Source organism: Pangasianodon hypophthalmus, chromosome 14 (genome assembly GCF_027358585.1).
Source record: "Pangasianodon hypophthalmus isolate fPanHyp1 chromosome 14, fPanHyp1.pri, whole genome shotgun sequence".
NCBI classification, from domain to species: domain Eukaryota; kingdom Metazoa; phylum Chordata; class Actinopteri; order Siluriformes; family Pangasiidae; genus Pangasianodon; species Pangasianodon hypophthalmus.
In genome coordinates, this window is record NC_069723.1 from 21,864,717 (window position 1) to 21,889,369 (window position 24,653).

A 24,653-nucleotide genomic window follows, 5' to 3' on the forward strand; every position below is an offset into this window, starting at 1 on the left:
ACTTTTTAAACTGTAACTGTTTTTCCCCAAAAAAATGTAAAAAAAAAAAAAAGCTACAAACATTTCTCACTTCACTGATACCTATTTCTTACACAGATTTCCTAATTCTAGAGTATTTTATTTCAACCCATTTCACCAAAAATGTCAATACATGAGGTTCTACCACTAGCAGTGTGCATCCACGAAAGAGAAACAGAAGGACAGACAGATACAGATGATGTGTAGCTTAATAAACTTATAAAGCACAAATATAAGCTTTGTTACAAACAGTGTGAAAATCTGTCCTGTCTCATTCTGCATGCACCGTCTATCTGTCCTGTACAAACCCATCACACAGTCAAACTGATAAAGTCCTTACTTCTGAAAGACAAAAATCCCCAGGACAAGAGCGAAAGAGATGAGATCTGTAGCGACCCAGATCAAGCAGTACTCGTGTGGGCTCTGAAACAGAAACAGTGATATGACAGAGCAGACACTAGATGGCACTGTGACACAAAAAAGCACTTTTTTTCCCCCCCAATAAGCCTTGTTTACATTTTAGAGAACAGCCCTAAATTTATATCCAAAAAGCTGTTATAGGTTCTATAGTACCAGCTCATTCACAGGGACTTGTATCATGGATGAGTTACCTAAGCTAAGACTAATGACAAAGTGTTTTATTTAACAAATAAAGAGTCTCCAGTGTCAGCACTTTGTAACAGTCTGATGCAAAGATGCAGCTTTATGTTTCTGCTGTAGGAAAGTCTTCAGGACAGAGATTACATTTTCCAGTTGCTTGTTAACATGTTGCATTTTTCTGTCTTAACTTTAACAGAAAGTGAGGGAATGAACATGTATAGCTGCTATAACATACAATAAGTAATAACAGGAACTAACTTGTTTCGTGGACGTTCTATGACATTAAATGCAACTATAAATGGATAAAAAGTATGACGTGTCATTCTTTAATAATAAAAAATGTTAGTGTTGGCAAATTGCTGTGGTGTAAAAGGAATAAAACATTCCAGGATGTACTTTTATTGGAAAATAATCATCTTCAAGATGGTAACTGTTACTGTACTTCATCACAGCATCCTGTCACTGATTATTTTCCCATAAAAGCATGCCCCCAAATATTTTATTCCTTACTTATCTATTATTGCTATGCTTCAAATGACTGTATAAAATGAATATTATGACAAATGGATCAAATGTTCCACTGAAATAAATTTTTTAAATAATAGCATTCCTTCTTAAAAATACAGTATATGTAGCAAAATTATTGACACCCCTATTTCAATTAGATGCAACCAAATTCTGCTGAGCTCTGCTAATCTAGGAAATGTACACAGTTTAAGCACGGTCTTGTGTTTAAGCTCACAAGATCAATCACTGTATGCGTTGCTGTTTTTTTGCTCAGTTACATGAAGGGTGCCAATAATTTGATCGATGTTTTACTGAACCCATAAGAGGAATTACAAAGTGCTGTGTCAGTCTCTCACCATTAGCCAGAGAGGTGATAAAATTTTCTTGAGGATCTGTGGTGCTTCAGAGGAGACGGAGTGCACGCCGCTGCACCAGAGTACAGAGTACAACCATGGCTCGTTCACAGTGTACAGAGTCACGCTCACATTACCAGCTGTGTACTTCCTGTTAGGAGCGCACACACACACACACACACACACACACACACACACACACACACACACACACACACACATATTACATATTACAACGAGTCCCAAAGCAGAAACACCAGCATGTTATACAGCAAATACAGCATCAATGTACTTTATAACTACTAAATTTTTGAATAATCAAAGCTGCAACGTTATTGACAGGCAGGTAGAGACACCTCCTTGCCCTGATTGGTCAGATGTTGGAGGTCCACATCATGGTTTTTTTTTTGTCCTCCTGCTAACAGAACCTTACTGTACCACATAACGCATACACTATATGACCAAAAGTATGTAAACTTCACCAAATATGGGCTAGAGTGTGTTATTCCACTTACACCACAGCATTTTGCCAACGATTATAATGTTTAATTTATTCATGTACAGAAAGGTGGACATTTATAAGTTTTACAGTTAGATTTGTGGAATGTCCGAGAGACAATTTAGTTCATGTTATCACTTATGTTATAAGCACAATAAACAGTTGTTCCCTCACCAGCCACACTCTCTCTCTCTCTCTCTCTCTCACACACACACACACACACACACACACACTCAAAAAACTCAGCTTGTCATTTTACTGAGAAACTGGAATGTGTAGCCTCCTCTGTCCTGAAGACCTCCCTGTGCTGATAAACTTTACAAAGCACCATGACTGTTACAAACCGCTGACACCTGAGACTCCTTCCATAAATATTAAACAAATGTCTCCTGACAAAAACATCACCACATCAACGATTATACATTTTACTCTGTTAAACAATACATTTTTAAAATCTGTTTATTATTAGTCTTAGATTATGTGGAGCTTCTGCAGTACAAGTCCTTGTATATGCGCTGTTACTATAGAAACAATAATGTATCATTGTCGTTCACGTTACAGCTGGAACTACTGTCCTAACCATGCTGTTACACAAAAATAATGCACACCTTCTGACCAATCAGATTCGAGCATTCAACTGCACTGTGGTATAAACTGTGATAACACATCCTATATTATACCCTACATAATAAATAAATAAATAAATAAATAATTTCGTATAATTTGTATAGCTTTGTGGACAAAATACCCAAGTATAAAGAAAAATGTCTTCGTTTAGGATAATGTCAATGTTTTGCTTTAAGCAAATGAAATAAATGAAGAGAGTGACCAGGATGTGTCTCTTAAGAAAAATGACTTGTGGAGAAATTCTGAAAAATCATTAAATATGATAAACAGTCAGACCTGTACAGAAGCAGCTCATCTTTCAGCAGGAATCGATATGATATTCACAGAAATGTCTGCAGATGATCTATGTAACAGTACGTTTCATAAAATAATAAATAATTACAGTAATAAATGATTCACTGGAAAGTAAATGTTTGATGAACATCTATCCGTAAAAAAATAGAAATTTATGCTAAGTGTAATAAACAGGATAAAGGTCTAGAAATAAGAATAAAGTATTTTTAATATAAATAATTATCACCTTTTTTAAACATCATGAAAGTGGGAATGTTATTGGACATCTGAAAATCCACAACCTGCTAGCCTGCTGTTAATGAAATAAGAGTGAGTGTGTGTGTGTGTGTGTGTGTATAGGTAAACAGCTCACCGTATATCCTCATCACTGACATGGTTGTAGCGCAGCAATAATCTGCTGATGCCTTTCTCATGGAGATTCTCCAGCGTCTGTATCTTAGTGGAGATCTGCTGGAAGCCTGGAGCCTGCTGCCGTACCAGCTCTCTGTCCCAGTCCACACTCCACACCACCTACACACACCACACATTAACACAATAACACATACTTCACCACCAGGGGGCAGTGCTGCACAAGGCCAAACTTCCTCTAGTCATCATTTCGCTATCTTGTCACTATATTTGCTTACTACATAGAATATAACATAATGGGGTATAAAAACTGCATAGTGCACTATGTTGTGTTTAACTGAATTACGGTCAATTAAACACAGTCTGAAATTCAGACACAGAAAACCTCTACTGAGGGCTTGTTGGAAATGAACTACTTATTCTTTCATTTGTTAGTTCTTTGGAAAAGCAATGCCCATTTTTTTAAATTATGAAAATAAAGTAAGTCATGGTCGTGTGCCTCACCAGGTGTTGAGGGATGCCCGAGTGCAGGATGGTGGCCAGGGTGAGGTTGACCCAGCTCAGGTTGTGTGGATGCCCCGGTGGAGGTCTGCGGAGGGTAAACAGGGCTGAGCGGTTGGAGCGGGCTGCCAGTTGTAGCATCTGTTCCAGACTGCACACCGTCTGATTCCCCACTAACAAGCGTTCTCGCTCAGACATGTACTGCACCGTCCAGTACGGGTCATCCTTCAGGACAAAAAACACCATAAACACCTAAATCAACACACTGAGAGCAGAGCAAAGGTGGAGTAAAGAAATAGCATCTTTCAATACATCCATCCATCTAACTTTATCCCTCCATCCACTTATATTTTCATTCATTTATCTTTCCTTCCATCCATCCATCCATCCATCCATCCACCCTTTCAGACATTCATCCATCAATTTATCTTTCTATCCATATCTGCCCATCCATCTCTCTGCCTTTCTATCCATTCATCCATTCATCTTTCTATCCATTCAACTATTGGTTCATCCATCCATCTTTCTGCCTTTATATCCATCCATCCATTTAGTTTACTATCCATCCATCTATTCATCCATTCATCTATCCTTCCATCCATATATCTATCCATCTGGCTTTCTACAGATCTGTCCATTATCTTTCCATCCATCCATCCATCCATCCATCCATCCATGCAGTTACCTTTAGAAACCACTGGCCAGCATTGAGCATGCTCAGTTCAGTCCAGTTGAAGAACGATGCGTCAGCATTCTGCCTCTCAGGAAAGACTTTGCTCACATCTGTGGTTCTCTTCAGGGTACGATCTCTCATCAGGAACGGGACTCCATCTAGACTACAACCAGACAGCAGTTACACTAAGCGACAACAGATTAAACTGTTCCAGCTAGGACAAAGTTATAGCTGAACCCCCATGACGGACAAAGCCTCAGGTTGGGCAGAAGCCCCTCAAATGTTTCTAATAATGACAGCTGTTATGGAGAGGTTTAACACAATTTCAGGACTATAATTAAATATAATTATCCCTTCACTTTGAATGAATTTATACCACTGCACTGTTGAACTCCTGATTCTGATTGGCCAGAAGGTGTTGATTAATTTTCTATAGCAGCAGCTCTGACAGTAGAGTAGCTGCAAATCCCAGGTTCATATTAATGCAATTGTTCTAATACATTTCTATAAGGATTTCTATGGCAGACGTTCTACATAATTTAATAATTTAATTTAAATTGGATTTATTTTAAAAATGTATTTATTTAACAAATAGAAAGGTATAAATATTAATATGAAATATTTCTATTTGGAGACATTTATTTAACATTTACAGAAGGAGTCTCAGTAAGATTTCAGGTTTCAGACATCAGGAGAGAAGAGTCTGCACCTTCCGGTGACATTATTAAATTAAAGAGACAGAAAAAAGAAGCTGGTGATGAAACGACTGCTTATAGCTGGTACATTGTAAGTGAAAATGAGGAACTAACTTGTCTCAGATGTTCTACAGCTTTGAATGTAACTATAAACTGGTTAAAAGACTGACATGTTGCTGATTAATAAATTTAAAACTTCTAATCATTGGCAAATCACCGTGGTATAAGGTGAATCAAACACTTCTGGGACGTGCTGTTATGGGAAAATAATTCAAGGTAGTACCAGTAACTCCACTTCACCTCGGACCACCCCGACATGTTTCATTCCTTATTTAATTGGCTTTAAAGTGAACTTGATGACCAAAAACCTTCATAGACTGGTGCATTATTTTCAAATGAATGAGATAAAATGACTCATTTCCATTCAATATGCTCAAAAAGGATGAACCTTTGGAAAAAAATGTGTCTCCTGACATTTGCGTACTCTAATAACTGTCACTTATTGTGGTTTAGTGAGTGTCTGGAGATTTAGAATATATAGGATTGGCTGCATACAACAAGAACCTGCTCTCTCTCGGGTACACTCATACTCTCCTTGTTTCTGTATCTGCCTGAACCTCATCTCCTTTATTCCATCCTCTTATCCATCCATCATCCGGACATGACTAAACCCACCTCCCAATGAGCTCACACACTCACACGCACACACAATTCTGTAAATCTAAATGGTGTATTGATCTGTACTTTACTCAGACAGAGGAGGACAGACAGGAAATATGTGAAAGAACAAATGAATAATTACCTGATAGCCACCTCAGCCTCCAACCCGCTGACGTTCTTCTGCAAAGCTCTCTGGAAAGAAAGCAGCGTGTTCTCCGGAGCCAGCTGACAGGAAGCGGAAAAAAGACACACGGGGAGAGTTAACCTTCAATCCAACAGTTCAATCAAACACCGGGAGATCAAGCACCAGGGGAGGAAGCAGCAGACATAATGCAGAGGGAAGAGAATTAAAAAAGCAGTAAAATAAAAAGTAAGAGAGTGGCCTTAGGGGTTGGGAGTGAATAAATACATTATAAGGAAACAGCAAAGGAGGGAAAAAGAAAGCATGATGGAGAGAAGGGATAGGATTAGTGTTCAGCCCTGCCTTTTCCCCCAGGAGATGAATCTCTCCCGAAATCTCTTACATTATCCTGATCTGATTAATAGCTCACAGTGGAGGACGTTCCTGGAGGTAGCGTTGCAGCACGGCTTCGTGCGGGAAACAGTTTATTCACATGCAACGACACGACTGACGGCACACTTCCAGGCTTCATAGCAACACTAACTGATTCCCGATGTCAGGTTTATGGCATTTCACCAAGGCATAAATACAACCAGTATGCAGAGAAGACATGTGATTTCTCTACAACTCCTCTCAGGATCAATAAAGTGTGTGTGCCTGCTTCTCTATCTAATACATTGCACACTCTTAAACAAAACTAGCACCTGTAAGGATGGGTCTTCTGTTTAAAAAAGGTTCCAGGTAGAACCCCTTTAAGAAGCTAGAACTATTAACCATTCAAGCTTTTTTTTTCTTTCCCCAAAGACTATTTACAAACAAGTCTCACTTACCATCCATCTGTTCAATAGTCCAACTATCTAATCAATATACTATCTATTCTCATCCACCTCTCTTTCCATCTCAGCATCCCATCTGTCTTCCTTTCTTTCTTTCAATCCATCCATCCATCCATCCATCCATCATTTCTGACTTTATATTTTCTTTCTATCCATCTATCAGTTGTTTCCATCCATCCAATGCTTCTTTCCAGCCATTTACAGTATGTCTTTCTATCCATCCATCCTTTTATCTATCATCCATCTATCTGTCTGCCTTTCCATCTATCTATCTATCTGTCTGTCTGTCTGTCTGTCTGTCTGTATTTGCATTTATTCATCCATTTATCTTTCTATCCATCTCTCCATCCATGTATTTGCCATTTTAATCCATCCACCCATTCATCCATCCATTTTGCTATCCACACATTCATCTATCTGATTTTCCACCCATCCATTCATCCATCCAATGATTTGTCTTTCTATTCATCCACCCATTTTTCTTTCTATCCATCTTTCCATACATCTATTTGCCTTTCTATCCATCAACCATCCATCCATCTGTCCATCCATACATCTATTTGCCTTTCTATCCATCAACCATCCATCCATCTGTCCATCCATCCCTCCACCTTGCTATCCACCCATCCATCTGCCTTTCCATCCATCCATCCATCCATCCATCCGTATATTTCTCTCATGGCTGATCTCTAAGTCTACAAACATTATAACATGCAGAGTTTTTGTAGAGTTTAACAGCCTTGTCAGTTTGTCTAGACATTTGCAGTTCAGGTTACATAAAGTGGATCTCCATATTGAGAAGTGTATTTTGTGTGTGTGTGTGTGTGTGTGTGTGTGTGTGTGTGTGTAAGTAACAGGAACGAGCCCTGACCTGCCCTCTGCATGGCACAGAACTCAATTTTCTTCATGTTGTGTTCTATGCTGTAACTAACACACACACATGCACGCACACACACACGCTCTGTTTTTCATAGTTACAGGAAGTCAGGATGAATGCACAGAGCCATGGAGAGCAGATCTTTCAGCTGCTGTATTCGATATGTTTTTATGTTTTCCTCTAATTTAAAATCCCTACTAAAAACTGATCAGCTAATTATTGAATCTTTCACGAGCTTGGTCAGCCATGCTGGTCTGGTAAAAGAGATGAAAATGTGTTCAAACAACTGTGACTGGAATTAAAATTGTGTTTTAATTTCACCTACAGTTACAATAATCTTAAGCAGCTTTGCCTAACTGCTGGACTTACCATGGGAGCTCCGCGCTGGCCGATGACAGCAGGCCGTGCCTTAAGGTCGTGTCGCTCCATGATGCAGGGCGATGTGATGGACAGCGGGGTCAGGTAGAGGCTCAGAAGCACCACCAGGTAGATGAGCAGAACTATTACCTGAAACTCTACAACACACACCACAGTCTTAACATCAGCATACTTTTACACTGAATACAGGCTAATCATCTGTTACTAATCTGTCTCATAGCTTAATCAGTAGAAAGCTACATGTGCAAAACTAAACATAAACCACATTTGAGGCCCTGGTTGAGGAAGGAATAAAACACTTGGTGTCGTGCTTTTACCAGAAAATAATCAACAACCAGGTGGTGTGATGAAGCAGAGTTACGGTTACAACACCAAAGTTTATTATTTCTCTTATACCACAGAAATTTGCCAACAATACCATTTCCGTATTTATTAAAGAAAAAAAAAAAAGATCCATCATACTTTTATCCTTTAATGATTACTTGCAATGTTGTTGAACGTCCGCAAAATATGTTAGTTCTTCTTATCACTTGTGTTAAAGCAGCTATCAACAGCTGTTCCCTCACCTTTTTTTTCTCTATTGAAGTTAATAAGACAAAAAAAAAGGAAACCAGAAAGTACAATATTTCCTGTGGCTGGAAACCTACTGACTGTTACTAACACTGGAGACTCCTTCCATAAATGCAAAATAAACATCTTAGACAAAAATTCACCATATCAGTGATTATACATTTTTCTTTGTTAAATAACAACATGACTTTTAATCAATTTAACATACAACACATACTGTACATGATTGAGTGAATGAGCTGTTAAATGATTACATGCAATAATATAAACCTGTAATTTGCAGGTGCACTACTGTCAGAGCTGCTGTTATAGAAAATTAATCCACACCTTCTGACCAATCAGTATCCAGAATTCAACAGTGCTGTGGTATAAATTCATTCAAAGTGACCAATCAGATTAGAGAATTCAACAGCGCTGTGGTATAAGACTATGTAACATTGGCAAAATTATGTATTTTGCTTTCCATTCTTGTACTTCTGTGTTTGATAGTGTAGAGTTTCTACTACAAACTGACACACACACACACACACACACACACACACACACACAGAGGCCGATAGCTGATGGCCCTGAACTGCAGCTGGTATGTCAGCACTTGGTTAAACCTCAACAAGGACACCATTGGGAAACACTGACGTACAGTGAAAATTCCAGAAAACTTTATTTCACATTAACCAGCGCCCTCATTAAGCAAAGAGTGATGGTAAGGGCACAATGTGGGAATGTGGTGGTGTAAAAAAGGACCTCTTGTTCTGCATTAATAATTAACATCGGTTAATGAGACAGTTCAAATAGTGTGAAGTGAGGAAAAAAAAAAAAAAGGACTTACTGGTCTTCTCAGATCGAGCCACTTGTCCAGCCACCAGCCAGGCCAATGCTGTAACTGCAGCCAGAGCACCGATGTGCAGAAACGGTCCTGTTGCCTGGTATACACACACACACACACACACACACACACACACACACACGGTCAAGTGGCGATCTGGGTGACGAACCAGATTTACTGTATACCATTTTATTATTTTGTACCACATCACTGTATCCACAGAATTCTGGATTCTAATTGGTCTGAAGGTGTTGATGCATGCACTGATTCTAATATGTTGTTACTTCAACAGTAACAGCTCATTCACAGGGACTTGTATGGTGGATGCTCCCCATAAACAGACTTAAAAAAAAAAAAAAAAAAAAAAACACCTGTGTAATTGTTGATATGATGAAATTTTCTGTAAGGAGACGTTTAACAGTTTTTGGAAGGAGTCTCCAGTGTCAGTTCTTTGTAACAGTCAGAGGTAAAGCTGTAACTGGAAGCTTTCCAACATAGGAAAGTCTTAAGTGCCAAGGAGTTTATGCTTTGAAGTTTTTTTTTGTCATAACTTCAAAAGAGGCAAAAAAAAAAAAAAAAAAAAAAAAAAAAGGCTGAAGGCTGATGAGTGAATGACTGTTAATAGTGGCTATAACGTAAGAGATAACAGGAACGAACTTGTTTTGTGGACGTTCCACAACATTAAATATGAGGGATGAAACACTTTGGGACATGCTGTTATTGGAAAATAACTTAGGGGTGGTAATAATAACTCTGCTTCATCACCCCACCCCAATGTTGTTATTTTCCACTAACAGCATGCCGTCAAGTGCTTTATTCCTTGTATAAAATCCTACAAACCAGTGGTTTTTCTCACACACTAAGATCACACACTTGGTAAGTAACTGTTTACTGACCATTAACTATCCATCATTACAGAAGGTAATTTAAGTAATACATTCCACAATGTAAGTTAACACTGAGTCTCTGATTTAGTAAAGGCTTACACGTATAAAAGCACACAAACTTGATTAAACTTGCAAAAAAAGTGTTTACAAGCCAAGGTCAAATGACAATTGCATCTATTGCATGAGCAAAATAGCATGTGTTTTGTGTGCCCTAAACAGTACGTAATCAGAGTGTTTCGGTTTAAAGGTCTAAGTAACAGACGTGTCAATGAAAATATTAATTTAGCACCTTCAGTATGATTCAGAGCAGCCTGAAAGTCAGGCTTCGTGTAAATTAATATGAAAGATGGGCAGGTATTAAATTTGTGGAAGCCCGTTTTGGCCATTTGAAGGAAAAAAAAAGAAAGGTATTATTATATTAAAGTTCAAATCCAGTTTCTGAATCTTCAAACAATCTTAGAATTCTTATTTGAACCACAGTAAAGCTGGCTCCACGTTAGCACCACATATGCCAAAAATGCATTAATACAACAGAAGGGCAGGTATTAAATTTGTGAGAGCCTGTTTCTTCAATTTATTATTAAGTCTTCCAAACCTACATCTAAAAATCTCTAAAAGATCATAAAATTCTAGTGTAGTGGTATCACAGTAAAGCTGGATTTATGTATATTTAAGACTTGCTGCAAGTTTGCACCTCGAATGCCGAAAACAAATTTAATATAATTTTTTTGATGAATTTTGGTGTCTTTAATGAGCATTATACCTGACATGCATTTATTCTTCCTGGAGTCTCTGAGATATGAGCTTGCTACAGCTAGCAATCAATCATTTAAATTTTATTTCCTCCCCCTTACTTACTTATCGCACATAAGATCATTTATGTAATTAAATTTTGTAAGTCACCCCCATCATGCCCGCTAAATTCACGTGTAGTATATCAAATATGTCAAATATAGCTGTCCATAGATTTGGACTGAATACTGTATGCGTACTCGTAGAGAGATTGAGAAGATATCCCACTCTTCGTTCCATATCTGGCTGACGGATATCACTCCGATGACGGTGGTCAGTAAAGCTGCGGTCACTCCAATCTAAGAAAGAACAAACAGGTCATGAACTTCAAAACATCGATATAAGCACCTGAGTGAAACAATGTCTATGAACATCCGTCTTCTCTGTAATTTGACAGGAGACATAAATTCACTGAGGCCTTGGGACAGTGTGACCTTGTGTGCTGACTGTGGTGGATTTTTCAGCTCACACACTAACACACATGTACACACACACATACAAATGTGGGTGGTGTTATTGCCATGTACCATGTACCTTATGGATCCAGTGCAGGTTCAGCTGCTGTCCAACTGCGATGTGACATAATGCTAAAATCTACAACACAATAACGCAGAAAAAATCATCAAACCCCATCAACTAATAAAATAAATGCAAAACCAGTTGTCGTTTGTTGAAGTCGCAGTCAGCGATGATAACATGACATTACATTTTTAGTTTACTAATAAATCCCATTAATTAGCTTGCAAAAAGAAACAAAAAAGAATTTTTTTTTTAGCGTATACAATTTTTATTGTATGTATAAGAAAAGCTCATTTATAACAAATTAAATGTGGTTAAAATTGTTGCAAGTAGTCACTTATCAGTAATAACAAGGTGCACATTGTAATATTAATTACACCTCAATCCTACCTTATTGAAACCAGCAAAGGGTTTGCTTGAAATGTCAAATCAATATCACATTCATAAGGTTGCCAGGTCTGTGGTTTTCTAGATGAATCAGCTACTTTTGATTTGCTGCATTGATTTTTTTTTTTATCCATGTGTTAAGCAGTTGGATGTTTTTCATACATTTGAATAATTATAGAAATGAGAAGCCAGATTGATGTCACCTTGTAAATATTACACTACATTTGGCAATGTTAGACATAATTTTTAAGTTTAATAAAGGTTCTTGGGGAATTTGGGCATTATTTCATTATTTAAATGTAATAAAAAATACTGACTCATTGTGCGAACCTGTGTTTACTTTAACGCAGAAGCTCAGATGTGGTGCCGAATGCTTGTGTGGTGCCACATTTACCACATTCATTATTTATTCTTAATCAATACTTTAACCTGGTTAGCGTCACTGTGGTTTAAATTACTCATTTGTTTGCATTTTAGAAAACAGAACTAAGTAAGTAATATCTTCAGGAGTGGGCGGGATTGGTCAAAATTCCTTTGGAAGATGGTGAGAGTGGGATTTAAAAAAAATACGAAATAAAAAATTAATCAAAATAGAAAAAGGGTCAAACTCAAAACTACCTGAAAAGATATTTCATCATAAAAACTAAGCTACATCCAGAATCATACTAATATTTATACACTAGTCTCTCTTATTTTTTGTCATTTTCTCTCCAGTTTAGTCATCTGTTAATTCCTCTGGATGAATCAACTATATCATTTTGAGCAGCTGCCTGAAACACACTCGGAGGAAAGTGCTATCTACCCTCTTCTGCATACATGTGCTCACAGAGGCCTGTGATTGCCTCGTGTCTCTGTGATTGACAGGGTAGAGAGAGTATGCCATCCTGCCTACACAAACTCGTGGTCTCTTGACGACAGGGTGAATACTTTCCAGTTGCACCACTCAGAACTATTCTGACATACTGTTAAATGCAGTTGTGTGTAATACAGGACACCAGCTAAGTGAGTGGTGCTAGCAATAATCTAAGGAGAAAAGGAGGCTAAGGGGAAATGTGTCATCAGCCTGGGGAGTACAGATACAAACGCGGCAATTTTTTGCGTCCTATAACGTCCTTCAGCAAACCTGTGTAAATGTCTGAAGACTCATTTGTTTTTTTTTGTTTGTTTTTTTTTGTTTGTTTACGGCTACTGACTAGCTACACAGTTCGTATATATGCCAAAAGTGAATTAGATTTATAACTGAGTTTTTCACTGAAAAAATATCACGCATTTAGTGTAAAATTGAATGTACAGAATATATACAAAAACAAGAATTTTTAGGAACTTAAGGTTAAACATATTCTGACATCAAAAGAAGGTGTAGATTTTTTTTTAAAACTTCTGGATATGTGTCAGAGAGATAGTCAGACACGGATGTTCGGTTTGTCTGAGAGAAGAGGAGCTCCACCTTCCTGAGCCGTGGAGCAGGATCAGTGCCTTGCAGGTATGAATACCAGGCAGTGTGACAGCTCACCATTAAAAATGCAATATAGGTGAAGCCTGCAGCTGTTGTGGCCAGTATGGGAACAGTTCCATCACTCCACTCGCCTGACCGGTTATATAAATACCTGGAAGAACAGAGGGGAGAGGGAGAGAGAGAGAGAGAAACATGGTTCATCATTATACACTATGCTGGGAACTGAAACAGTGAGTCATGATTACACACACTAGAACTGCTGAAAGTGAGTGGACAGGTTCCTCGTGACTCATATAATATACACTACACAGGCCAGTGCTAAAGAATTATTCATAAAGACATCCAGGAATCCATCATCGCTTTATTACAGCACTTTCAGGAGCTATTGCAGGTGTAATCTCAGCTCCTTAAAATCCAAATGGACCTTAAAGCTTTATGGCAACTTAAAGACAACAAAATTGATTTTCCCAGATGAACAAAATATAGCTTTGACAAACTCCTAATGCTACTGAGATGCTTAATATTTTTAATTATCTGGTTCATGGATGCAGGAGATCTGATTTCAACCACACCCAGTCATCAGAACAAAAGAAGCTTTAAAGAAAATCTAAAAAAAAGAAAATATTATAACTGTAAACACATTTATTATATTTAACAGTGAGTAACAGTTATGTCTGAAAATCAAACTAAATGCTGATCCTGTTTTCGAACACATGATGCTTTGGTGTAGCGATATCTTTTAACCTCTAGCATGAAAAATGTGCCATTTTAAATTTTTCTAAATATTGATCGATTAAAAGTATTAGATAGTACAGCCACAAGAACCCATACCAGCGGTAAAGAATTAAAACACGAAGATGGTGCTGGTAGCATGATTCATAGCTGATTATTTACACATGCTACTCCTGAGATACCAAAAAAAGTCATCTTTCATACGTATCCCAATATCAGAAAATAATGTCAATCCTGAAGAACAACACAAAGCAGATTGGTGTCTATATTGGAACATTTGAATATGAAGTATGATCTTACTTATTTCATATCTACATAAGAGTGGAGGTGTTGTATGTTTAGGTTTCTGAGAACTGAGTGCTAAAAAGTAGCAAAGTTGTTATCTTAAGCACACTTTCTAACCCTCCACCCTGGATTGTCTTTATCTCTCTGCTGTCAATCAAAGCCATTTGTGGGTGTTTGTTGAGAACACATGGTAGTTAGCATGGCTGTAACTAGCTATGAGGATAGCAAGGTCTGGACCTTGGTAGTTTTGGAAGGTGTTTGTTTTTTAGCTCTCAGTTGTCAAATTCAATTTGGAAACACTGACATCCTGATAATGTGGTGCTAGAACATAGTCTATGATGAGGAAAATCCAAGACTACCCAATTAGCATTGATGACTAGTCCTCAATTGACCTCAGTGCAGCAGAGGAGGACACTTCAGGTTTGTCCATAGACTTAAGAGCATATTAAAAAAACCACAGTGGTTTGCATTTTACATAATGTTGCTAGTGGAATCGGATAGCTAGTTGCAGTACGGTTAGCTGATTGGTTAGGCTACAAGCTCCTTAGTTGGCTATAAATAACTACATTACGTTAGTTCAAGTTGTATTGTGTGAAATTACTCATTAATAACATACTATAAGCATGATCATATTTATTAACTATCATGTAACATAATTCAGAAATCTACCAGTAACTTAAGCTGTCAAATATAACTCTGGAGTGTCAAAGCTAAATTCTGCCAGGGCCACATCTACATTTTTGAGCCCCTGAAGGGCCATAAACTAAAGCTATTCATTCTTTAATATTTTCTATTATTTTCTATTTTATTAAATCGTAAAGAACATTTCTAGGAAACAGAAGAGCCAACAGAAATTATTCAACTCTATGCACTATTAGATGAAAACATTCATTATACTTATTAAAAGTTTTTTAAATAGGTTTTCCAAATGTCAAAATTGTATAATCTTAAGAAAGAGATTTAAGAAAAACACATTACTGTGCAAAATTGTGTGCTTCCAACTTTGTGTCAACAGTTTGGGGAAGAACCACATATGGGAGGGATGGTCAGGTGCCCACAAACTTTTGGCCATATAGTGTATTTCTAGGTCTGTACAACAAGCTTTTCACAGTAAATAAGCAGAACTGACCCTGCCTTCACCAGACACTGTGATTGAGGTTTCTGTATTGTATTTACTGTGCTGTATGTACTGTGTATACTGTATGTGTTGTTTTGTTTTGTGATTATTGTACAGTAATTGTGTCTGCACTTTTTGTTGGTCTATATGCTTACATAACTATTGCACATCTGCCATGTTAGATTCTTGTGTACTTGTATATTTGGTGAATAAGGCAGGGCCAGTTAGTAAAGACTCATTCAGCTCCTGCAGAAAGGAGCTGTACAGGAGGTTGTTCGTACCAACAGCAATCATACTGTACAACAGCTCATCACTGTGCTGGAACACTATTTTGCACTGAGCCAGTCTTAGGACAAGTTCATTGGACAATAGTTGAACTGAATAATAATTTATGTGCATATATATATATATATTTTATATATATATAAAAACACACACACACATTCCTGGCTAAAAAAAAAATGGGCCAGGCCCAAAATGGCAAAATGTTAAGCTTTTAATGGTCTTAACAACAAATCACTGGTCAGGAAATTAGCAAGAATTAAATAAATAGATTATCTAACTTAGAATGGGATAGCTTTTCCCTTCGATTTCTTTAAATGTTTAAGCCTTGTGGATAAACTTGCAGACAGTCAGTGTTGGCTCCAAACAGTTGATGAGTATTTGAACAATGTTTCCTGGTTAGATTGTGTTCAATGTGAGAACAAATATTCTCTATAGGGTTCAAATCTGAAGCATGAGCCTGATGGACTCGTTCTCAAGCCACTTTTTGGTGGTGTTCGCAGTGTGGACAGGAGCATTGTCTTGCTGAAAAATAACGTCTGAGAGTTCCTCTTTAGAAAACAAGCCTTTCTGCAGTATTCTCCTGTATTCCAAAGCATTAATTGACTTTTCCCAGTGAAGCAGCTCACCAGCTCCAGCAGCTGAAAAGGCTCCCCACACCATGACACCTCTTCCTCCATGCATAACTGTGGTAGACATGCATTCACTATTGTATTTCTCACCAGATCTTCAAAGACACCTCTCTGGAGCTTCACCATGCAACTCAAGTCATGATTCATCACTCTACACGACTCTGCTGAACCACTCTGAATCAAACTTTGCATATTCTGCCAAAAACCTCATTCTGCCTTCAATGTTTTTCTGAGACAGCAATGGCTTTTTAACACATTTTCTAGACACAAAACCTCCATTAGAGCCATTTTGGCCTTTTTTTTTTTTTGCCCAGGACTTTTGTGTGTGTGTGTGTGTGTATGTATGTATATATATATATATATATATATATATATATATATATATATATATATATATATATATATATATATATATATATATATATATTAATTATTAAATCACTCTTAGTATACTTCTAACTGTCTGTGCTGCTGCTGTAATAGGTGATCTACCTACCTACCCACCTACCTACCTACCTACCTATCTTTCTATCTATCTATCTATAAAGTGATTCTGATTCTGGAGACAGTCACTGAATTGCATTAAAGTCCAAAACACCTGACGTATTTCTGAAAAATTTTCAGACACAAGTTTGACTTGCACAGCAGGTAGGTGTGTATTTTAACCGGTGTTACAGCACTGTGTGCTGCGAGCCCGTATGCACTGTACAATACTATGACAAATGCAGGTGGTCGCTACGATACAAGCCTGCTGTGAATACTAGTTATTACTGGCTGGTGAAAATGCTGAGAAGCATTACAGACTGTTTCAGTGTTACTGTTGCAAGTTCGCACTGGCTGTATTTGGCCTGCAGGCCTTGAGTTTGACACGTCGTCTAACTGGAGTCAGTTTATGAATGAAAGGAATGTTAGCATAAAAACAGAGATTAGTAATTAGCTATTCATGTACACTTTTGGCATTATGATATATAATAACTATGACACGTTTCTACAATGTGACCCTTGCTTTTAGGCCTCCTCACTCAGCTGCCTAGTAACACTGCATGAGCATCTGTTTGAAATGATTGCCTCAGAGTAATAACCCTTTAGCTTTGGCCCTCCCAGAGAACTAGCTAGTGTGTGGGAACTGGCATTATCTGGATGAAAATATGGTTACAAATAAGAACGGGTCATTTTCTTTCTTTAGTTCAAATGACCTATTGTGCTTTTTCGTTCTTTGATGCCTTGCAAAGAATATAAAAAAACATGAATTGCAGTGAGATTTGTTAGTGTATACTGTATATTTTGGTGTGTGTTTCCAAAGAAATGACTCATCTTGTATTTTACGTAATTCTGACATGACGTGAACACACTGTATTCATTATAACACTTCTGTAACAACTGGGAATAATGTAACTCTAATTTCACAGTGTTATTAGACTCATCAAACATAATATTTACTCTGAAGAAGAATCTCAGCTTATGGAGCTTCTTTTAAATCGAGCCAAAACTAAAGAGAACATAGGAATATAAAGCAATGCATTCAATATCACTTCAATACTGGCATTAATTTCTAGACTCGGCAGGATGAAGCTGATCTGAGATCAGGCCTCACATGTCCCTGAGCCAGGAGGAGGTCATATCTCAGCCAAGTCTGTTTAATTATAATCTCTCACTTTGTCAGTTTATTCACAGGCATTAACACGAGGACACCCTGAAACACGACGCCCTTCAAGATACAGTCTCATAAGAAAGGTTTTACACTGCTGAGAGACACAGATAAAGACGGAGACCAAAGGGGAGGACCACAGGATATGAAGCAGTGAAAGAAAGCAAGAACTGAAAACAGGCTGTACTGCTAAGCTTTTTTAAAGCTATTTTATATCACAAAATACATTATTTCTCATGAAATCTTCAATGGAGTGTTCATATATTTGTACAGAGTCTATGTAATATCTGTATTTAATGGAAATTAGCTTTTTTTTTTTTTTTTTTACCCCAAAAGACCTACTTTTAATTCAAGTTAGTGTTGCTGTAGTAGAGATTAATTAATATATTAATTAATATAATATACTATATTTATAGTATAGTGATGATGTATTTTTCTGTTTACAGGTAAAAGAAAGACAGTAGGCTAGGCAAAGGAAATAAAATAAAATTACCCCCCCACATACCATGTTACACCAGTGAAGATGAATCTTAACTTAAATAAATTTTATTTATTAATTAAAAGTTGCATAAAATTAAACGACGATATACCGATAATATATATATATAATATTTATAATATATATTATATGTCCATAAAAAATTGCATTTAAACCATTTTATTTTGATTTTGAGATTAACTTATTCCTGTTGCTCCTTAGAGTTATGAAAATTATATTTAAATTACAATTTTAATGTTATTGATTGCTGTAATTTTTCAATCTGGTGAATAAATCACGGCAGCCAAAATTTGTGTGCTACTCTCTACTCTCTATTCCCTACAAATGCCAGAGTGCATTATGGGTACTCTGTACTGTGTGTGGTACATTCATCGACCATCTATTGTGGACACTAAAAAAAAAGGCCAAAAAAAATGTGCACTATTAAGTAAATAAGGTTTTAATCAGATGGTAAACTTTTAAGTGATTGATTAGTTAAGCTGTACTTAAAAAAAAAAAAAAAAAAAACATCAAAATCTCTAAACTTAATTTAATTCTTGTTATTTAGTGCAACTCAATCACAGTATTGTATATAATATATCGTATTCTGATTTTACCTTTATTTACCCAGGGTAGTCATATTGAAACTAAAAATTGGGTTACATAAAGGCAGCACAAGAGTCACAACAAACAGCATTCAGACACAGAGCATAACTAACACGTCCACAATACAATGCAGCACGACAGTATGACAATGCAGTATGACTTAATGCCACTGACAAAGCAGCTCTACAGAAATCTGGATGGAGATTTATATTTAGTTCCATTGTGACAATGTCTACACAGCGCTACACAAATAAAAGTGAATTGAATTGAAACTCACCAGTTAAATTCACTGTAGTCATTGCTTGCTTCCCACCAGAAGTAAAACCAGAACAGCAGCAGAGTGAAAGTCCCAAAGAGGATGAGGGTCCACATACACTCCCACTGCAGGGAAATACACACACACACACACACACACACACACACACACACTTCAGTTAATGACTAGGTGGAATAATTGTGTGCAAAGTGTGAGCCACATACCAGAATGTATTCCTTCTCTTTGCATGAAGATCATTAAAGGAATATTTAGGATTAAAGGAATGTTTTTGGCCTAATCTCTGTCCACCACATGTGCAGTGTATGTGTGATTTCAACAGACAAGGAATTCAAAGATATATGAAGAAATAAACGGAAAAAAACTGGATAAACTCGCAACTCCGTTTTATAAATCACAAACTTGTCAGTCAAGGGTATTTGTAAACTTGTGTGATACATCGTTTCAGAAATGGAATGACTCGTTTAGAGTCGTTTAGCTGATCTCCTGATTTTCACACACAACAGTCTCTAGAGTTTACGCAGAATGGTGAGAAAAATAAAAAACACTGAGTGAGCGACAGTTCTGTGGGTTTAAACACCTTGGTGATATGAGAGGTCAGAGGAAAATGGCCAGATTGGTTCAAGCTGCCATGAAGGATATAGTAACTCAAATAATCGCTCTTTACACCCGTGGTGAGAAGAAACGCATCTCAGCATGCACAAAACATCAAACCTTTAAACATGTTACAACAGCAGAAGACCACATCAGGTCAGTCAGTCAAAATATGAGATACTAAGTCATAATTTTAACTTAATATCTTGTTATTTTGACTTACTATATAAGATTTTTAAAAAACTTGCATTACATAGTTGCACATTTTTAAAGTTTATTAATAAGTTAAAAACTCACATTAGACTTCCATTATGAGTAAATTTGGAGCGAAACAGTTTTTTCTCCTTTTTTCAGTGTAAGGAAGCATGCTGAAATACTTGTCTGTGGTAATCACAACCAGCCAGACATGAATTCCTATAAAAATAGCTACAAACAAAATAGTGTTTACACATTCCAAACTAATCACTTGAGTTTCCTGATCTTTTAACAGTAATCAGAATGTACTGCAATACAAACAGCCTCTGGTGGACGGACACTCTGCGTTAAATTGTAAAATACTGCTCTAAATCAAGCTCTCCCAAACATTTCCCTCTCATCTGTCCCTCATTATGAGGAATAATTTGAGTTAAATTTGTTGTGTTAGACGCAGTGAGGCTCTGATGAGAGATCAGCTGTGCTATTTCACACTATTTCACACTCATTCATCAGCCATGAAGAGTATCTGAACAACAGCACCTGACTTGTTAACCCTAACCTGACAACGAGTCTGTGCTTGGAAAAATGCTCACATCACAATACTACATATCGACACTACATCACACTTTCTCACTCACTTTCAAATCAGTTTAGCGCCGGAAGGATAGGAAACTATAACCTACAGGTGTTAAAGCACACCATCAGGTCTACTTTATTAGCAAGACCTATATATATTCATGCAATTATCCAATCAGTAGTGTAATGGATAAAATCGTGCAGATACAGGTCAAGAGCTTGAGGAAATGTTTACATCAAACACCAGAATGGGGAATAATGTGATCTCAGTGACTCTGAACATGGCATGGTTGTTCAAACAAAAATACAGCAGTTCTGTGGGCAGAAACGCCTCATTCATAAGAGAGGTCAGAGGAGAATTGACACACCGGTTTGAGCTTTACAGGAAGGCTACGGTAACTCAAATAACCACTCTTTACAACACTGATATGCAGAAAAGCATGTCAAAATGCACAGGATGGGCTACAACAACACAAGACCACATCGGTTAATGTATCCACTGTAGCCTCAGATTCCTCAGATTCAGTGTGGTCTTTTGTTGTTGTAGCCCATCCATCTCAAGGTTCAATGTGTTGTGTGTTCTGAGATGCTTTTCTGCTCACCACGGTTGTGAAGAGTGGTTATTTGAGTTATTGTAGCCTTCCTGCTAGCTCGGGGTATACAGTATATAGTATACATAGTGTGCTGGAAATGAAAAAAGTCCAGTTTTGTCTTAGCTTAAGTTTGAAAGTAGAGATGAATTAATAATGACGATGATTAAAGTACAGGGAAAATATTTTACAACCAGAGTAATTTCTGTGGGAAACTGAGACTGTATTATGTGTTACAGTTCTTTCCGAGCATCTCCAAACACTGGAGTCAGTGGTTCTCTTTATTAGTTTATATTAGAATTAAAATGTTAGCAGTGGGATCTAATGAGTTATGCAGTTTGCTGTTTTCAGATAAGGAGGTACGTTAGTTGCTGAAACAAGAAACCTGGGACAATCTCAGCTCAGGATAATCTGCTGCTTCCACCTGTAATTACTGCAATTATCTAGTGGTTTCTTTAGCAGTCAGTGAGCTCCTGAGTATAGCTGTACAGTGAAAAGCAGCTCGTTTCCTGCAATAACTAAGAATAAACACTGAAGTACTGCATACGAGCTGCATCACAAAACCTGTTCTGACCACTACACATACAAATAAGATATATGAATTAACCATTTACACAAATACACCCCCACAAATCTGCTTCCTTTAGGCCCTGAGGGATCATATGACATAACAGTTAAAGAAATATAAACACACACACACACACACACCCTAACACTTCCAGTCGTAATGAAGAGCAAACAAGGGGAGAGAAAAGATTTAAAAAAAAAAAAAAAAAAAAAAAAGTACACATATGCAATAAAGCGAGCTCCAGTAATTTGTGCATGGAGGCCATTGGTACACAAAGGAAAACTGATTAAATTCAAAAGCCACGTTATTGTGTCGTGAAAACCAGGAGGATCTTTTGGACCTACACACAACACACATGTCCCTTTTTGGCACATCATAATTATAATGGAAACACACACACACGCACACACACACAGAAATGTGACAGCACATGATAACAGAGGAAAGCATATCTACATCCTAGCATGTGCACAGATACAGAGACATGGTTACATAAAGGGCAGAAAGGTGGAGTAGAGGGCAGAAAATATCAGCTGACTCACATACCACCACCAGCAGCAGCAGCAGCACGAGAGCTTTAATCAACCACCATCCAGATACACAACTGCTTTTATCACAACTGTTCCTAATGCAGAAGGAGTGTTGAATAAACATGCTTTCACTTTTTAATCAAGCTTTGTCTGAAAGGTTTCAGTTTTATTGCAGCACGAAACAGTTTACATTTCTGTTGTCTCATTTGCTTATTTGATTGACACTTCTGTCCATAGAGAAAAGGCTACAACTAAGCAGTTAAAGGTTAAGCTCCTTGTTTGTTTTTTGCGCTTCACTAACTGCGAAGCTGTACAAATAATAAATGCTTCTCCTGCGAAGTTGAAGTTGATGTCATCAAGACAGGTTTGAGAACCTGATCATTCAGACAGCTAGTCCGTTCTGCATGTTTCTAAATCTAGCAAAAAAAAAAGTTCTGGTTTTGCTAGTCCTTTGGAGAAGATGGCTGAATAAGATTCTGTTGTCTTGAGAAAACTAACGCCAAGTTCAACCTCATCTGAAAGCTACGGTGCCATGATGACCAATTCCAGAGCTACGGTGGACAAAAACAAGTTTGATGTTCTATATATTGGATATTGAGACATGCATATGCAACAGTTCCTTCATTCCAACTAGCGAGTCACATCTTTGCTCATCTGATTTAATGCGATTTAAAAAGGTTAGCATAAACTATAAACTACATCGCAGTTGAATTTGAGTGAACTTGAGTGCAGAGCCACGGCATCAAATCCCAGCAGCACTGTTGCAAAGCAGTTTTGTCACCGAGCAACTGTAGGTGGTCTAACAGTGGTAGCTGTTAACAGTGGGATTTGAGCTTGCAACTTTTGATCAGCGGCACAAAGGTTTACCCACTGAGCCATTTCATTACAACTCACATTGTGCTTCAGCATATTTGTTGCCGAGATGACGTTTGTTAGAGTGACGCGAAGACAGAACCACATTTGCGAGCTTACAAGCTTGCACACTGTCTCTAGTACTGCAGATGGCACTATTAAAATTTCACAACAATTTCCATGAGTACAAGATGATTCATTGCTACCTCTCAAAGCCATCCATCATGGAATGAATCTGATTGGGCATGCCTCATTTGTAACACAGTGAGCAAAGCTTCTGTACAATGTTCAACAATTATGTCATATTTTTCGTGGAAGCCATCAAAACTCAAAACTGCATCCAGAGGAAGTTTGCTGATGCCTTAAATCATGTATGGCTGACAGTTTATAGGCTCACAGCAGGAAGCCATTTCCTTTGCTTGTCAGCAGCACTAGAAAGGGCAGGCGTGACCTCCCACACCTCAAAGCCAATACTCTTCTTTCTACAGATTTCATTGTACATTTTGTTGGCTGCTTAAAATATCTCGAAAGGTGAGATTATTGATCATGCATCAAGACACGTAATGTCTCAGAAAGACAGCGTAGCTTAAAAGTTTCGAATGTGCAACTGGAATTAAATAGAAAAAAATCAATATTGAATTTTTTGAATATTTTTCAGTTCTTTCTGCTGACAAATCAGGACAAACCTACCCTGCTAAACAGAGCTCTAGACACCTTTTTTGACCGTCATGTACACAGACAGAATATACTATATAAAATGATGCTTGGTAAAGAAATAATTATTCTCTTTGTAAAAACAAAAATGCTAAATTCACACATTCCCTCTTTACTATCAAGCAGTTTCTGTTGAAAATGGGCCACATTATCAGTGAGTACATTTCTCCTCGGTGCAAAGGTGGTGTGTGAGTGTGTGTGTGTGTGCACGTGTGTGAGCAGTATAATAATTTGGTTGACAGGTAGAGCGGGATTAAAGGTTACAGGACAGCACGTACAGCTTGGCTTGCGAAACAAGACTGCTGATGCTGTGGGTCAGCCATTAAACAGGCCATGATATACACCATGCTGTTCAAACTGCATTGTGCTCTCATTTGTGGAAAAAAAAAACAGGTAGCAGGTCACTGACGTCTTCATCTTATTGTGCTTTGTGTGTGGGTGCGCCCTGTATTATATTTGTCGTGGGTTGAGCTTTATAAATATGATCCATAATTTAAACTTATTAGTATTCATAGTAACAGTAGCACTTGTTGGCCAAAAAAATTACTATTTATAT

The 24,653-nt window shown here is 37.5% G+C and overlaps 1 protein-coding gene across 5 annotated transcripts in view; it reads right to left on the bottom strand.

Moving 5' to 3' along the window:
* gdpd5b (glycerophosphodiester phosphodiesterase domain containing 5b) overlaps nt 1–24,653 on the bottom strand; it is a 60,787-nt gene that overhangs the window by 8,605 nt on the left and 27,529 nt on the right. For all 5 annotated transcript variants that reach the window (XR_004579495.2, XR_004579494.2, XM_034310576.2 and 2 more), the window contains 12 exons: nt 19,482–19,585; nt 13,482–13,575; nt 11,597–11,656; nt 11,263–11,361; nt 9,387–9,480; nt 7,979–8,124; nt 5,918–6,000; nt 4,433–4,583; nt 3,751–3,972; nt 3,251–3,408; nt 1,482–1,629; nt 359–441 (listed from right to left, as the gene is read on the bottom strand). Coding sequence is in view for 3 of the 5 variants with exons in the window: in XM_034310576.2 (XP_034166467.2) it covers nt 359–441; nt 1,482–1,629; nt 3,251–3,408; nt 3,751–3,972; nt 4,433–4,583; nt 5,918–6,000; nt 7,979–8,124; nt 9,387–9,480; nt 11,263–11,361; nt 11,597–11,656; nt 13,482–13,575; nt 19,482–19,585 (1,442 nt within the window). In the remaining 2 variants the exon portion in view is untranslated. The remainder of the gene's footprint in view (nt 1–358; nt 442–1,481; nt 1,630–3,250; nt 3,409–3,750; nt 3,973–4,432; nt 4,584–5,917; nt 6,001–7,978; nt 8,125–9,386; nt 9,481–11,262; nt 11,362–11,596; nt 11,657–13,481; nt 13,576–19,481; nt 19,586–24,653) is intronic.